The sequence below is a fragment of the Archocentrus centrarchus genome, chromosome 15, assembly GCF_007364275.1.
Source record: "Archocentrus centrarchus isolate MPI-CPG fArcCen1 chromosome 15, fArcCen1, whole genome shotgun sequence".
Lineage (NCBI taxonomy): Eukaryota > Metazoa > Chordata > Actinopteri > Cichliformes > Cichlidae > Archocentrus > Archocentrus centrarchus.
Window position 1 is genome coordinate 25,958,201 of NC_044360.1, and position 16,126 is coordinate 25,974,326.

The window sequence follows — 16,126 nt, forward strand, 5'->3', positions numbered from 1 at the left end:
AATTATAATTTTGCACCATTTCTACATTTTGCTGTTTTGTGTCTGCAGCAGGCGGACACCAGCAGTCATCTTCTATCAGCCAGCAGAACGTATCCCATTTTTGCCTTACCTTTAATTCACTCTGACTCACCACTTCCCCAGAGCAAATGGCTATGATTGATGGCTGGCTTCCAGACTAATAACCACGTGGTCTTTTCCCTGCAGGTTTTCTGCATTATGGAGACATCTCCAGGGCTGTCAGTAAAGCAGAGGCCCGGGCCCTGGGGAACATTATTGACGAAGCTGTCCATGCGATCACACCGGACGCCATACTCGCACTGACAGGTGGCTTTCGCAGGTACAAGACTTGTCTCCTCCTTTCAGTGTTGATATTTGTAGATGAAATAGAACAGCACTTTCTATCTTTTCTTTTCCCCTCATTATTGTTCTATCCATATTACACACAGGGAGACATTAGGAAAGTCTCAAGAGGTCTGCTTGATTCCCAGGTGGATATTATTACTAATATTATTATTGTATGATATCAGATTAAAGAAGTCACAGAGTGAATGTCTGGGTAGAAGCATTAGAGCCGTTGGTGTCTAATTGCATCTCACAGTTTTCAAGAGTTCTTTGATAAAATAGATTAATTTGACATTTACTGCTGCAGAATATTTCCCATCTCGTGCTTTCGTTTTTCGCAGCAAAATAAAAAAGTAGGTAACGGCGGGCTGATAACAATTTTGCCTTTACATTAAGATGCTAAAGTGCATTACATTTGTCTGTCTCAATGTGCATAGTGAGTGCTCTTGGAAAGCTACCTGCTGAGTGCAACTATTTGCTCACAGCCGGCGCCTCCCTCTGTCGGCACCTCTTTGTGGTGCTATTTTTTTTTATGTGCAGTGCTTTGTGGCTTGGTAAGTGTGGAGCACTCCGCTCTGTGGTGTTGTAAAAATCCAGCCATAACCAGTGGCGTGTGAGGTAAATAATTCAAAAGCAGTCTGGCAGTAAGGACAGGCGCTTGCCTCTCAACAGGGGTGACAGAGCTGCTGCAGCTTAGCTGATGGTCTTTAATAGTGTCTGGGCTGCAAACATTACATGTTACCAGAGTTATTACCTTTCCCTAAAAACCGTATTAAAGTTTCCCTTTTCTCTATTTGCTGTTTTCTGCTTGTCAAAGTTTGGTACAAAATTACTATACACTAACTTTTATAATAGGAAAAAGTCACTTTAACTAATGGACCAGTATTGTGGCATCATCTCATATTTGTCACTTGTAGCCAAAACAGTGAGCCATTACGGCTTTGTTCTCGCTCCAAACTCAATACAGTTTGTAATATACAGCACTGGTTTACATACTCATCTTTAAAGCATACCGGTTTTGCAGCAAATGCACAAGAAATCAACATATTTGCAGCACCTGATGCCGACTCCAGAATGACGCCGTTGTTCAGACAAAAAGAGAGTGTAGTGTTTTTGCCTGAAATTTGTTTTTTTTTTTTTTTACCTGAAGCTGTTTGATTTCCCTCGCTGTGAGCATTTTCTTTGAGCATTGCATTGTGGAAAAATCAACAGCAAACTCAAAAATCTTTTAGTAGGCTATAAAGACATCCCTGCATAGGCTTTAAGATGAGTGTTGAGGCTCTGTGCACAAAATATAGTTTATTTGCAGTTCTTGTAGATTAATCGCTGGTGCAACAAGAAAACAGGTAACACTCAACCAAAGTTCAGTTCAGTTCATTTCAATCTTATTTAAATCACAAAAAGGCGCTTTATATTGTAAGGTAAAGACCCTACAACAATAATAATAACACACACAAAGGAGCCTTTATCAAATAAATAATTTGATAAAAACAAAGCAGTGGCCAAACTTTGCAGCCACTCATGGTGGGCATGAATGCCATGGTAATTTGGTAATTAGATTTTTTTTTTCCAACTGTTCTTTTTGCAGGGTGGAATGATTGTACAGCATACATCTCTAATTACTTTAAAAAACAAGAATTGGGTGCACAAGTTTGAATTTATTTTGAATTTTCTCTGATCCACACACGTGGTCAAAATTATACACAAATTATGCAGGCTGAAATATACACATACACCCCAATTAATGTTTGGTTAAATGTCCGTTAGCAAGTTGCACCAAGACCAGCTACTCTGTCTGGATATTTGACCACTCTTCTTGGCAGAATTGGTGGAGTTAATTTAAAAAAGTTGGTTTCCTTGCATAGATCCAGTTTTTAAGCATAGTCCACAAATTTTCTATAGGGTTGAGGTCAGGGCTTTGGGAAGGCCATTCCAGAAGCTTAATGTTAGCCCGCTTTATCCATTCCAAAACCAGATTTGAGGTGTGTGAGCTGACGAATTTGGGGCTATTGTTTCCTCTTCATTATTCTAAACACTTCTAACCACTACCAGCATCACTTACAGCAAACCAGCCGAGAGCATGATGCCATCATCGCCATGCTTGACAGTTGAAGCAGCGTTCTTAGGTTTGAAAGTCTCACCTTTACTCCTCCAAACATACCTCTTGTAATTGTGGCCAAAATGAAATGGCTCCATTATGCATCTGGAATGGTCTTCCTAAAGCCATTATGCTGTACATTTCTGCTTACATAAATCATAGTACTCATAACACCAATGGTCAGACTCATTATATTTCTATCACCTGTGGAAAAATAATAGAAATATGACTATATACATTCACTGGACACTTTATTAGGTATACCTTGTTAGTTGTGGGTTTGAACCCTCTTTTGCCTTCAAAATTGCCTTAATTCTTCAACAGTGCATCACCAATAATGATCTAAACCTCAGAGGGTTAAAGTTAGCTTGTGAATCTGACTTCATCTTATGTTTTTTTTATTTTTATAGGAAAATGGCATCATTTCTCTCCTCAAAAGTTGCATGTTCTTGCTTTAACGCCTCTGCAGTGGTATAGATGTGTAAATGGGATCGATTCCCAGATGTCCTTTGTAAAGTCGGTGTGAAACAGCACAAGAAAAAAAAAAACTCTAATCTTCAAATGGATAAATGACAGCTGGAATGATGTCTGATTATGTAAATAACTGCTCAAGGGGGAAATGCGGTAAGAGAGCCGAGGAAGGTGATTAGAGCATCATGGATAGTTAACATCAAGAATGAAGGGGAGGAACAGCTCAAGATTTATGGGCCAGAAGTCTGCTGCAAAGTGTAAAGGGGCCTGCAAGAGAGCCTTTATAGCTTCAAACTCTGGGAGATGAAACACACATTTACTTCACCACGTATGTGGTGCAGAATTTGGAGAGAGAGACCTAATTGGAATCATGCGGTGCTATAATTGAAGAATGTTAACTTGTGCATTATCAGTAAGCAAGTAAGTAATTTACCTTTATCTTGCTGAAAGGATGATTCTCCAGACATGGTTTAAACCCGGTAGGAGGCAATATAAGGCCTATTACACCAAAATAGTTCATATGCTTTCTAAGATGCCAGCAGTACCACTAATAATCCACTTACTCTCTCCACAGTGACATATTTGAAAATGTTCCCTTCTAAAGTCCTGTCAAAGCTCGATTTAATTACGTATAATTTTGATCCTGGTGTAGAGTCTCTTATTAGCTTCATCTTTCTAACTGATACCCCTTGTCAAAAATGGAAATATCCATAGCCTATATACCTCCTTAAACAGATATACCCAGCTCTGGGAAATCTTTCATCTCAGGATAAGATACACAAAAAGATACCACGACTCGCAAAAGTTTCACAGAATAACTCGAATAAACTCGAGCTGTCATCCACTTCAGAGGGAAACAGCGTGGCGAGGATTTGTTGATGCCACTGACACTAGCCTCATTGAAAGGACAGCTGTGGAAGGCGGGTGACAAGTCTTAAAGCGGTTTTGTTGGGGGGGAGGATTAAAAATAGATTACACTTGAAAATACAGCTTCTACCACAACTGTGTGTGAAGGCTCACGCAGTGTCAGCGGAACACTGTATTTATTTCAGTATGAGGCTGGCAAGTCCCTACCGAGGGCCTTATTTAACATCAAATTGTCTGGAATATGACTCAAAGTGACACTGATGAGGGGGCCAGTGGTGTCTTCTCTCAAATCCTCAAACAGGCGTTGAGTCCCACTGCACAGTTTGCCTTGAACAACAGCTGAGATAAGTATTCCTTATCAGCTCGGTTCAGGGTGTCATGATTTTAAAACAAAACTCATTATCAGCTCGCGGGAGGAAAGAGCAAAACAAGCCATCTGGTCACGAAGTACAGGCCACACCTAACTGCTTTTTCTTGTTCTTATTTTGTATCTTCCTGATTATCGCTTCGCTTTGCTGTGTTAGCAAGAAATTCAGATAGGAAAGGTGATAGGAGGGGAAAATGATGCATAGTCACAAACAAAGCTCTTACTTTTTGGTGACCTAAGTGCTGCTGAACTTTCCCTGCAGACGCCTGTATTCTGTAAAAAATTTCCTGCAGCAGCCTAACACTTTATAGATCTGCATTATTCATGCGTGTCGCCTTGTCGTTCATAGTCTTTGTGCAGAAACGGTTAATAATTTAGCATTTTCCCTCACGCAATAAAAGACTAGATGGCCTAAATTCAACCCAGGTGTTTGCAGATGTACAGCTCTGCTCTGTGTCGCATGCAATTAAAAAAAACAAAACAAAACAAAAACATCAAGTCTGCGACTCTGCATATTTATCTGCCTATCAGAGCTTGTGTTTTCACCCAAATCCTCACATCCATATATCCCACTGAGCAGGAGTGGATGCCTAATGCTAAATAGAAGCAGTGTTCTGAAGTTGCACCATTAAAGGCGGAGATGAAGACAAACCCCTGGTATACTGGAAGAATGTGCCTGACATGCTGTCGTCTGCCTTTCCGCTGACTGCCGTTGAATTATCTGCACTGACCTGACACATACTGATGCTCAAATGGGAAGGAACTGAAAAGCGTAAATGCCACTTCCCCTCAAATAACCACCAATACCCGTGTTATCCCCTTGCACACACGCAGACAACCACTCTTTGACAAGATTTTAAGCTCTGATAGGAGGTAAACCCAATTTATGCTGATGATCTCTGTCTCTTTCCCGCTTTGGTTTCTTTGCTATTCACGGCACACTCTTATGCAGTGAGGCAAGTGAGTTTTGCCTGCACAGCAGAGACTAACAGTGAGATTCTCTTAACAACTTAACGCACTGTACAAGCTGGAAGTGTTGTGGAATCTCAGCTTTGCCAATTAAAGCTGAGTGTTGGGAGGTTTCGAAGGAAAGTTGCTCATTCAGCAGATGGAAATCTGTGATGCATTCTCAAGTAGCAGTGTCCTAACATTCAACTCATTAAAGAAGTGCCAACTCTTCACATCAAGGCCTACATATATACTGCTGAGTACAAAAACAAGTGTTAAAGTGAGTTCCCGCACAGCTTAAAATATTTTAGAGGAATGAAAAATAATAAAACACCCGCAATGCAAATGAAAAAAGTGTCACTAAAGACACATCTGCAGAGCGAACCTGTAAACCAGGTACTCATTCTGTTAATGCCACAGGGGAACATGCTGCCTACCACTAATGCTAACCATTAACATTATCATGCCTTCTGGAGCTCTAATGGCTGTTTTCTATTGCTTCCTTGCTCCCTGAATTAGCCACAGTGACCTTTGAAGCGTTCCCACAAGCCATTCACAGCCTCTGTCCTTTTCTTCACTCTCGCTGCTGTCGAGCAGCGGCACAGAGAGATCAAACACAGAGCCTCGCGGCTGCAGAGGCTTCAGTGGAGCCATATCGCCTCCAACATTCATTGTCACTTTGCTTTGTTGTTTGCGGTGACACTGGTGCTGACGTGTGTAGGATTTTGCCTGTTGGTTTTTTCAAAGGGTCTTGTGTGTGTCTGTGTGTGTGTGTGTGTGGGTAATGATCAGTTTGAAATAATGCCTGGCCTTCTGACAGGCATTGGTCCAAGCTGAGGTGGCAATGAACTTGAGCATGGCAGGGAGTGTTATCTGAGGGGCAACTTCAGCACTGGTGATTTGTGTTTTCTGTGTCTTTGTGTCTGCACTGCTTTCATGACTGATGGAAAAACCTGTCATATGTGGCAAGCTACTATAATCACAAGACATCCACAGTTTCTTTTCATCATTCCATCTGCTGTTTCGAGTCATCCTGCAACCTGTGTCAGCATGCTGTACGCGAAAGGCAGGAAAACTTCTAGGACAGGTGGGCCAGTCCTTCACAGGCTTTCCATGCAAACCCATCTGCAGTCATATGTACACTCCTGAGCAGGTCATCATTTTTCTTGAAGCCATAATTTTATTATTATTTGCCTTGAATGCCAATGAGCACACCAAACTATTCTCAGAGCATCATTACTAGCCAATGCATATAAGTCATTGAGAATTTTATAGGAAATCTTGAAGTAGTGAATATGTTTCTATGAATATGACTGTAAGCACAGATACTGCTCGTGGTGTAAGGCACACGTGGGTGTGTCCAACTGCCTTTGTGATTGTGTTGACTGGAAATGCATAAGAAACCCTGGCACAGCACGGGCTGATCGTAACTGGCTGGAGGATGATGAATATCTTGCTCGTAGGAGGAATACATTATCAGCAGGTGGAACTGGAGAGGACCTCAGTCACAGCCACTAAATTGATCTCCTCTCATGATCTTCAAAGCACAGATATACAAATATAAAGCTCCTTTCTAGGACAGTCAGTGTTTGCTGATTCATTTCAGGAAACACTGGAATTCCCATCATTATTTTTGTTTTGTTTTGAAAGTTAAATAATAATGAATAGATATTATTAAATGTAAATATTAGTGAACTGTTACAATAAATCCCAGTGTCAGTGGGTCAGAAGCTAGTGTGGATTACTTGTGCTGGTCCCATGCCCCGGGTAAATGGGTGGGTTACATCAGGAAGGGCATCTGGTGTAAAATCTCTGCCAAATCAAATATCATCACCCTCTTAAAATAATGGCCTAAGTCATTTTTTAAATCATATATTCATCATTATTTTAATCATCATACTTTCTATATTTGGTTCGGTTTTTTGTCTTTTCTGAAAAACCTGAAAAAAATGACTCAGGCGGTTATTTTAAAAGGGTGACGATATACAGAGCTGTTCGCTGTTGATGATTCATATGTTGGATATTGTGTTTTGTTGAATGTACATATATGTCAGTTGTACTTTATTTTTTTTTTTTCTTTTAAATGTTTGAAATAAACTTATCTTTCTATCTATCCATATTCTGTGCAGAAATATAGTACAAACACCATCCTGCCACATTATAAAAACCACTTACAGATGAATAACATTGATCATCCAGTTATAATGCAAGGTTCTGCTGGGAAGCTCTGGCTCTGGGCGTTCATTCTGAGATTGATGCCTATCACCAACATAAATACTGTTGCAGACCAACACATTCCCCCCAAATCCATTGTAAAAATGCTTAAAGTTTATTGCATTATTAGGGGCCGTGGCTGCTGTGAGTAGGTAATTTTTCTTTTTTTTTTGCTCATGAAAATTTGATTGGAATTTAATATTACAGAGAGTTATTGCTGCACCTTTCTGACCAAAACAAACAAATAAATAATAATAATATAGGGATGACCAAAATGCTAAAACTCAAGGCTTGAAAACAGTAGTCAACAGACCAGTGGGTTGTGTGATAGTGACTTTGTCCATGCTTGCTGTCAAACACTAACTAGCTCGTTAACCGCTGCTGGCCGCACAGACTGTAGATGGTGGATGTAGCCACTGTGACATCACCCTTTGGTTAGTGAAGACCTGATGTGAAACCTCAAGATCAGTGTGTTTGTGGTTGATGTGTAGTGATGCACACTTGTAGTCTAAGGACCTGTCAGCCACGTGGTGAAGCATGCCCTACTTTAGTCTCCTTTTTAACTCTGTCATGTTGTATTCAGTAAGACTTAAGCCATAAATAAGCGATTGAGACTATAAACTCAGAGCACGAGGGAGCCGGTTTCCAATAGACCTCTACACAACCAGCAGTGGTTTTTAGCAATCACAGGAGACACCCCCTGCTGTTTAGGACATTTTCACATTAGATTTTCACACACAGGAGCTACATCCAGTATATAGCTAGCAGTCGGTAATTGGGACTGTAATTTCCAAAAAATATCCACAGGTCCCATTTGCACTATCAAGCTCTGTGCTAGAACTATCTAAAAACCATGTGTATTCTGAGGAAGCCATCAATGAAATCTGAATAAAAGCAGTATGTTCAAAGTGTACACAAGGTGAGTAGTGATGCCACCATCCCAGCGCTTCCCTGGGTCCACACGTTTAAATCTGGTCACTCAGTCAGTCTGACAGCTCTTACTGTTTGATCAGGCTGCCTCAGTATGGTTGGGTGTGACAAATTTACACAGAGTGAAACATACTTATTTGACATTCAAAATAAGGTTTTGATAAACAAATGATTTGACGCTGTTCTACAGAAGAGGCACTCCTGTAGCAAGATGATTTACTGTGAGTGGAGTGCATGGGGATAAATTACAGAAAGTCTACAATAGATTTCTGGATATTTCTTTCTTTTCCTCTAATTAGTTTGAATAATTTGCCGCTGTGCCGGATAGGCTTCTAATATAATCACTGCAGAGAAGAGTATAATAATTTATTTTTTAAAAGAGAAAAGTTGGGTAGAGGGAGGAAAAAAAAACTACATTTACTCCTCTAATTAAATAATGGGGATGCTTTTGCTTTTCTCGCTCCTCTGCTGAGGTGCCTATGGATTCAGTGAGCTGATGCCAGACAGAAGCTTTGATATGCCCTTTGTGTACATATCTCCTCTGCCCGTACAGCGGTTCTGTGCAGAGCTTTTTTTCTTCTGCCAGATAATCACTTGATAATCACTCAGTACTGCAACAACTCTTATGTGCAATTGTGCTGACAGAGTAAATGCATTGTGTAAGCCTATTCAGGGCCCATATGGGTCTGCTTTATGACACTGATCCAAGTAGAAAATGATGATTCTCATAAAAGTTAAGGCTCTGACAGCTGAGGCAACAAAAAGGGTTTTACACTTAACTGCTGAAGAGAAAAAAAATGACTTGTTTGAATAATGAAAAAAGCCAGTGCCATTAGCTTGGCCTGTGCTTTTAATAGCACCGTCTGCCACCTTCCCTCTTCATCAGTTAAACGCTGTGACTAAAAGATAATTCATTTCATTATTTCCAGGACACAGTGAGTGGGTAACTGTGCTATGCCTTTATCTCCAGGGGGAAAGAGTTCGGCCATGATGTAGACTTTATCGTGACCACGCCACAGCTGGGGAAGGAGGAGTGTCTTCTCACCGGCACTATTGATAGACTGAAACAGCAAGTAAGTATGTTGTTTGTTTCTTTCTTAACGCATAGTATTATAGTGAGTTATATTAAATGTATTTTGGAACAGCTGCTGAATCCTGGATGAACATATTATAAAGTAAAAAAAAAATACAAAAGCACAATTTTGTGAACTATATAGTAGACAAAACAAAGCAATGCATAATATCTTTCTTGAAACCTGTGCTTTTGGAGTGCCTGTGTGTTCAATTTTAACAAGTGGGAGTTCAGAGCAATGCTTGAACACTGCTTTGCATTTGATGTTAAATCTCTGAAGCTAGTTTAGCTGTCCATCTGTGTTTCTATATCCTGCATTCACGTCTAATGTGTCTCATGGCTTATTGCATGTGTAAACAAACCAAACTTACATCCTGGCCCACGGCGACCCAGCAAGCTCAAACCACTGCAACATGACGAAGGACATGCAAATACACTGATTGCACAGTGCAGGCACAGCTCTGAGGAAAGAAAATCAGCCGAAACAGAAATTCCTGAGGAAATACAGTAAGGTGCTAGCAATTGTACAAACAACAAGGTAAATGTTTCCAGAGCAGCACCAAAACAGTCATAGACACAGCTCAGATGAATGCTTGTTGTTGCTGCATGCTGGGTAATAGTGCCAGTTATCTGTCAGAGGTGTGGAAAATGGGAGAATGTGAAAGCATTTTGTTTGTTTTCTTATTCTGGTGGCGTGAGTCATATGTCATTGCAGATTTCTGCAGCTATGCCTATATTAGGTCTAAACCTAGACTTCCCAGATGATTCATAGCTCAATCGAAGTTTTACATTCACATGACTGCTAACTTGTTCTTCATTGCGGACGAGTCACGCTATAGGGTCAAGAGAATAAGGATCTAGCCAGGCCTAGAGACTGGTCCGCAACCATCAGGCAACCACTGGTCACAAGGGAAAATGTGTATTCCCTGAATCGTTGGTGAGCTGTTGCTAGAGGTTGATGGCAGTTGCTGTGAAATCAGTTGCTTAGGGCCTAATCACACAGGCCTAAAGACTGGTCAGTGATCTCCTGGCAACCATCATCCGCCAGGCAAAAATGTGCATTCCCCGACCAACTGGTAAAAACCTCCTTTGCTATGGCTGCTAGCAGCTTTCTGCAGGTGACCGTAGTAGCTTGGAGGATGCTGACTTGTCCGCAAACGCTCGTAAACTACTCCAATAGTGAAACTGTAAAAAGTTTGACACTAACCAGAAGCAGAGACTAACGCTTTTACTTAGAAGATGAATGTTTCCTGTTTTCGTGGCTGTATCACGTCCAGTATGTGCAGGTGACATCATGCGAAAAACCTCTATAGGCAAAGTGATCAGTAATAACTAGCATTTGTATCTATTGCACGTGTATCCTTGGTCAGGACTGATTGATGTCATATGTTGATGCATACAGTATGTGCACTGTACATTACCCACATATTTTCCTCACCATAACCAATTAGCTTTAATGATGAAATCTAACCACATAATTACCAGAATATTTAGCCAAAAAGCAACAAAGCAACTGTTCTGAAAGCAACTACATAACAGCTAATCCCATCAGACTATTTGAATTGGCAGGTTAATAATAAGCAAAATTCTAAAAAGATCAACATGTTAGCTCATTCTCCAGCACCATGCAAACACATCCAGGATTTTTAGTGCCACTTGATGATGGATTTGACTGTAATCTGTGCTTTTTGCAGCTGGTTTTATTATTTGTGTTTTGCCTATAGCATGGGCTTTCTCCAACCTGCAGTGTGATTAGCCCTCAAGGCTATAACAGTGCTGTCTGTTCTCCTTTAAAAAACGAAGAGGTGTGCTGAGAGTACACCTAAACATAAATGTACCAAATAATGCAGCCATGTTCAACTTGACAGCACATCGCTAAATTAAAAAGAGATGTACCACAAAATCTAGGTCTTATGTTGAGAATAAAATATGTTTCTCACCCAACAATTTGCACACTCCTAAAGCTTTGTTAAAAAGGAAGTTTATTAAATTTTAATTGTGCAAGTTATTAAAACTTCTTTTAATTTCCTCATCAGGCCTTGAAGGCTACCCAACAGGGTGTAGTATTTCCCTTTGCTATATTATTGCTCAAAGGTTTGGGGCTCCTTATTAACGCTGTTGTTCTTGAAAGGAAAGTACATTTGTTTTCATCTAAATTAATATGAAACTGAGCCAGAATTCTGTAAATAACAACAAATCATTACTGGAATCACTAATCATTTCAGAATAATTTAATAGGATATTTACAAAAGTGAAAAAAAAGCCAGTTCTTAGCATCCTTTGTTCCTACATTGCATTGTGTTACCTACTGCTACAGCACCTCTATTTGATAATGTTGATAAAGCATATGCAAATTAGCTAGTCATTTAAGAAGGCCATCAGCCTTTGAGGTGTTGACTATTATCTGAACTTGTCAGAGTATTCTTCTTCTTCTAAAACAAAAAAGTCTTTCCATGGAGAAATTCATGTTTGCATACAATGATGTGTACCCCATACACAGACTTGCAGTGTAGCTATCATGAAACTGCCCAAACTAGAGACTAATATACTTCTCTTACTCAGCTGCGCACAACATTCTTCCCATTCCTCTCTCTGTTGTGGTTAGGGAGGGTTTGTGTTGTTCTGTAGAGACAGAAACACAACACTGTAGTGCTTTAGTCTTTTAGAATTTTAATAGAAGCACCAATAAAAATAACTGAATCATTTGCAACATTTTTGATCAGCTTCATACATTACATATGCTCACTGTCCACTTGGCTAGTACCAGGTAGTACCTTTAGCCTTCAGAATTGCTTTCATTCTTCATGACACAGATTTTGGTCATTTTGGTCCAGGTTGATGTGATGCTATCACGTCAACCTGGACCATGGATGTTCGGCAGAACAGCAGCAGTTTCTGAAATACTCAGACCAGCCCGGATGGCGCCAGCAGCCATTTCACATTCAAAGTCACTTCAGTCACCTTTTCTCCTCATTCTGATGCTCAGTTTGTACTTCAGAACTTCATCTTGCCTAAGAGCACTGAATTGCTACCATGTGATTGGCTGATTAGATATTTCCATTAATGAGCATTTGAACAGGTTTACCAAACAAAACTGTAGGTGAGTGTGTCACATGTCATAAGCAGAAAACACCAAAATACACAGAAGCTTACCATGTGCTGACATAGGAGTTTGATCTGTGTCTTTTCCAGGTTTCTAATCCAGTTTTCAGAGGTAATAAACTTGAACAGTAGAGAAAATGTGCATACATGCATATGCATATTATGGGATAACATATGTAACTAATTGCACTCTTTTTGTATTGAAAAACCTCCTGAATTCATAAGCCACTCTTCCATTCATTGCCACTGTAAGCTATTGTAAGGTTTTCAGCATGTTTTAATAATAAATTACTGAAAGGAGTTGGCCAATTTCCCATGATTCAGAGCTGTGTCCTTGGAAATACAGCTCTTTTTTTTTGTGAAAATTTGAGAGAAAGGAGTTCTTTAGTTGCCTGCAGTGGAACGAGATTTGGAAAAGGTGAGTGATTGTAGGTAAAAAAAAAAAAAAATAGAGTACAATTTAGCAGTTACATTAAGAACTACTTTTAGGACTTTCAAGGACCACGGGCAGCATTGGACACCCCGTTGTGGAAAATGGGTCTTTTAATGGAAAGTGGGCAGAAAATGAGAAGTGGGTGAGAGGGGAGGAGAAGGAGTGACAAAGAAACAGATGGTGACTGATTCATGAGTGAGAACGTGAGTGTGAGGAGCGTGAAAAAAATGTGCGAGAAAGAGATAAAACCCAGAGAGAGACAATATTAATGGCAGACTATGTTTACATAAACATAATAATTTAATTATTGGCTGTACTCAAATGGTGACAATTATTTGCTGCTAACATCATGATAATGTGACAAATATCAATGGGTTCCAGAAGTGTTCTACTTAAACGTGGTGCATAAAAGACATTTGCAATTATATTAAACTGAGGTGTTAAGCACAACTGTTGAAATAAATATCCAGGGTGTTTAAATTATAGATAGTCGTGTGCAGGATTATACCGACCTCCTCCAGCTTTCAACTTTTTATTGCGTGCATCCATAGGAGCGTTCTCTGGGAGGAGGAAATGAATAAAGCAGCCCAAGTAATTCACTGTCTACTAGTTCAGTTAGGCACTTGCTGAATAGATTGGATGCATAGTTAGATAACTCTGGCAAGGAGGAATAGAATTCAAATATGACTGGAAACTATTGCTTTTCATCCATGAATAATGGCCTCGTGATTTGTGATCATTGAAGAGCAGCAGGCTTTAAAGCCGTAGTTCCTAACTTTCTCTTGTGGTCTAGTTTGAAAACCCGAAAAATGTCACAATGCCAAGTCACACATAAGATTTTCACCAACTTAACAGTCTTGAAGAAACTATCAACAAAAGAAGACTTTTTTAAATATATGATTAACATTAACAACTTCTCCCACATCGCTCCTCACGGTGCCAATGTGACCAGATTATTTTAAAACACCTGACTGGATGAGGCCGGTATGAGCAGGTGTTATTCCTCACTGATCTAGCAGATGTAACACATACTGTATGTCCCTGTAAAGCATGTGGGATCCTGAAGCTCTCGTGAATGTAAGCTTATCTGTGGCTCCCTCTTGTTTTAATGTTGGTTTCCATCACTCTTTTTCTTTTGTTGGGTAGAGTTTCCATATTTACTGTCCACTGTTTGACTTAGATGGGGGAAAGTTACCGATTAAACCAAAGCCCTGTTCTCTTGCTGCTGCAAAGTTCTTCTTTTGGAGCCAGAAGTTATCTTCCTTGGGGAAGAGGGTGAAATTGTAAGTAATCAGTAAAGGCCAGGGAACTTGGTTTGCAAGCTGTATTTATAAACTGATACACTGATGCAATTTTTTTTTTAAGTAGTCTTGAGCGATAGTTTTACTTTGGACACTGGTGGCTTTTTCACTCGCTTTCAGTCCAGTCCCTTAGCAGACCGTGTTCATTTTTTTTCTTCATTAAGCCACTGCACACTGACCTATGAATCATTCAAGGATTAAAAGGGCATCGAACTCAAGGGATGAACTACTGTTGTGTCTTCAGATAACTTAGCAACAAACCAGTTTTAAATTGTGTCTTTAGGTACTTTGTCATTTGCAACCTGTTGCAAAAACACATCATTTGTTCCCATTTCTTTAATTGAATGCCAAAGATAACACAGTTTGACAGGCAGAAAATAGTTTTTCTGCACCAACAAGGTTATTCACAAAGAGCTATTAGTCAAAAACTTGGCATATCTCAGCATTGTGTGCAGTGTGTGCTCAAAAAAATGAGGAAACTGGACAAGTGGAGGACAAAAAAAGAAGTGGCAGGGCTAAGAAAAACTACCTACGGCAGATGAACAGTAGTATCTACAGCCATCTGTGAGGGCTGGATTGGTGTTGGCGATGTTGTCAAAACTGATGGAACTATGAACGCAGAAAAATATCAGATATTGACCCACCGTGTAATACCATCTGCAAAGCATCTCACTGGCAACAGCTTCATTTTTCAGCATGACAATGGCCCCAAACACACTTCCAATGCAGTAAAAGTATACACAGTGGAAACACTATCATAGATTGGCCTCCCCAGAGCTCAGCATTACTGAAGCAGTGTGGGATCATCTTGACAGAGAACAGAGCAAAAGGCAGCCAACATCCAAAGAAGAGCTTTAAATGTCCTTCAAGAAGCCTGGAGAACTGTTCCTGAAGACTACTGAAAGAAATGACAAGAAAGCTGCCTCAGAGAGTTAGAATTGCACAAACTCTATTTTTGCCTTATATACCGGTATATATGCCTTATTATCCTTGCACATGTTCCAATAAGTCACTGCACCTGTTTCCTATTTTCCAAGCAAAACATAAAGAAATAAGGGCTGGCTCAAGACTTTTGCACAGCACTGCATGTGCTAAAATGCTCTAAAAGGTACCAAACCCGGTGAAAAGATCCAGTTCAGTGGCTTGAATTAGTGGAAGTAAACTCCAGCAGATTGCCCATGAAAGCACCAAGAAAATATTCCCTACTAGTGGGACTAAATGGCATTCCAGTCATTACGCCTGCCTTCAGAGCAGCTTGGTAAAAAGTTCCTATATAATTGCCAGCAGATACCTCACCACTGAGCAGGATGACACATGCAACAGAACAACCTGGTCTGTAAAAGGCCATTAAAGACAGTATCTGTTATATAAAAATGTACAGTACAAAAAGATGTGGATGTGGAAGGACTTTTCTTTGTCAACACTGTCTTGGACTTTATGTAAATGCATAGTTGAAGAGGGTCATAAAAGGAGGAAAGTATTTGATAAAGAGCAGAATCACACTGTCTAGTCTAGCTACCGGCTTCTTTTTGACATCACTGGATTTAAAAATAAACCCTTCCATCCCTCCAACCCTCCTCCATCCCCACCTCCGCATCCCTGCGCTCCTTCAGAGGTCCATCCTGGCGATAATTACCTCCTACTTATTGCATGTTATCGCAGGGAGCTCTCACCACTTGCAGCCACTTACTGTAAATCCACTATAGGTAGAGGGAGTGAGGTGAAGGCGTGAAAGGATGTGTGAATGTACAGGGATAGGGAGGCAGAATGGATGTGAGACAGTGAATTAGGCAGGTAGGGCAGGTGTTAAAAAAGGCTTTAGAAAGCTAAGAAGGGACAGCGTGATAAGACCGGAAGCTTTCTTCACAGCAGGGTGGGCAGAATAGGGATGGAAAGGGGGCCGTCTGGAGGGATGAGGACACAAGAGACAGTGATTAAGTGGAGGTAGCAGAGGTTGACTCTAAGTCGTGTAACCTTGTCA

General features: G+C 40.3%; 1 protein-coding gene across 2 annotated transcripts in view; it reads left to right on the forward strand.

The window, feature by feature from the left end:
* The window catches only part of dntt (deoxynucleotidyltransferase, terminal), a 93,368-nt gene that overhangs the window by 35,045 nt on the left and 42,197 nt on the right, over nt 1-16,126 (forward strand). For both annotated transcript variants that reach the window (XM_030748538.1, XM_030748539.1), the window contains exons 7-8: nt 205-337; nt 9,208-9,310. In XM_030748538.1, the coding sequence (XP_030604398.1) occupies nt 205-337; nt 9,208-9,310 (236 nt within the window). The remainder of the gene's footprint in view (nt 1-204; nt 338-9,207; nt 9,311-16,126) is intronic.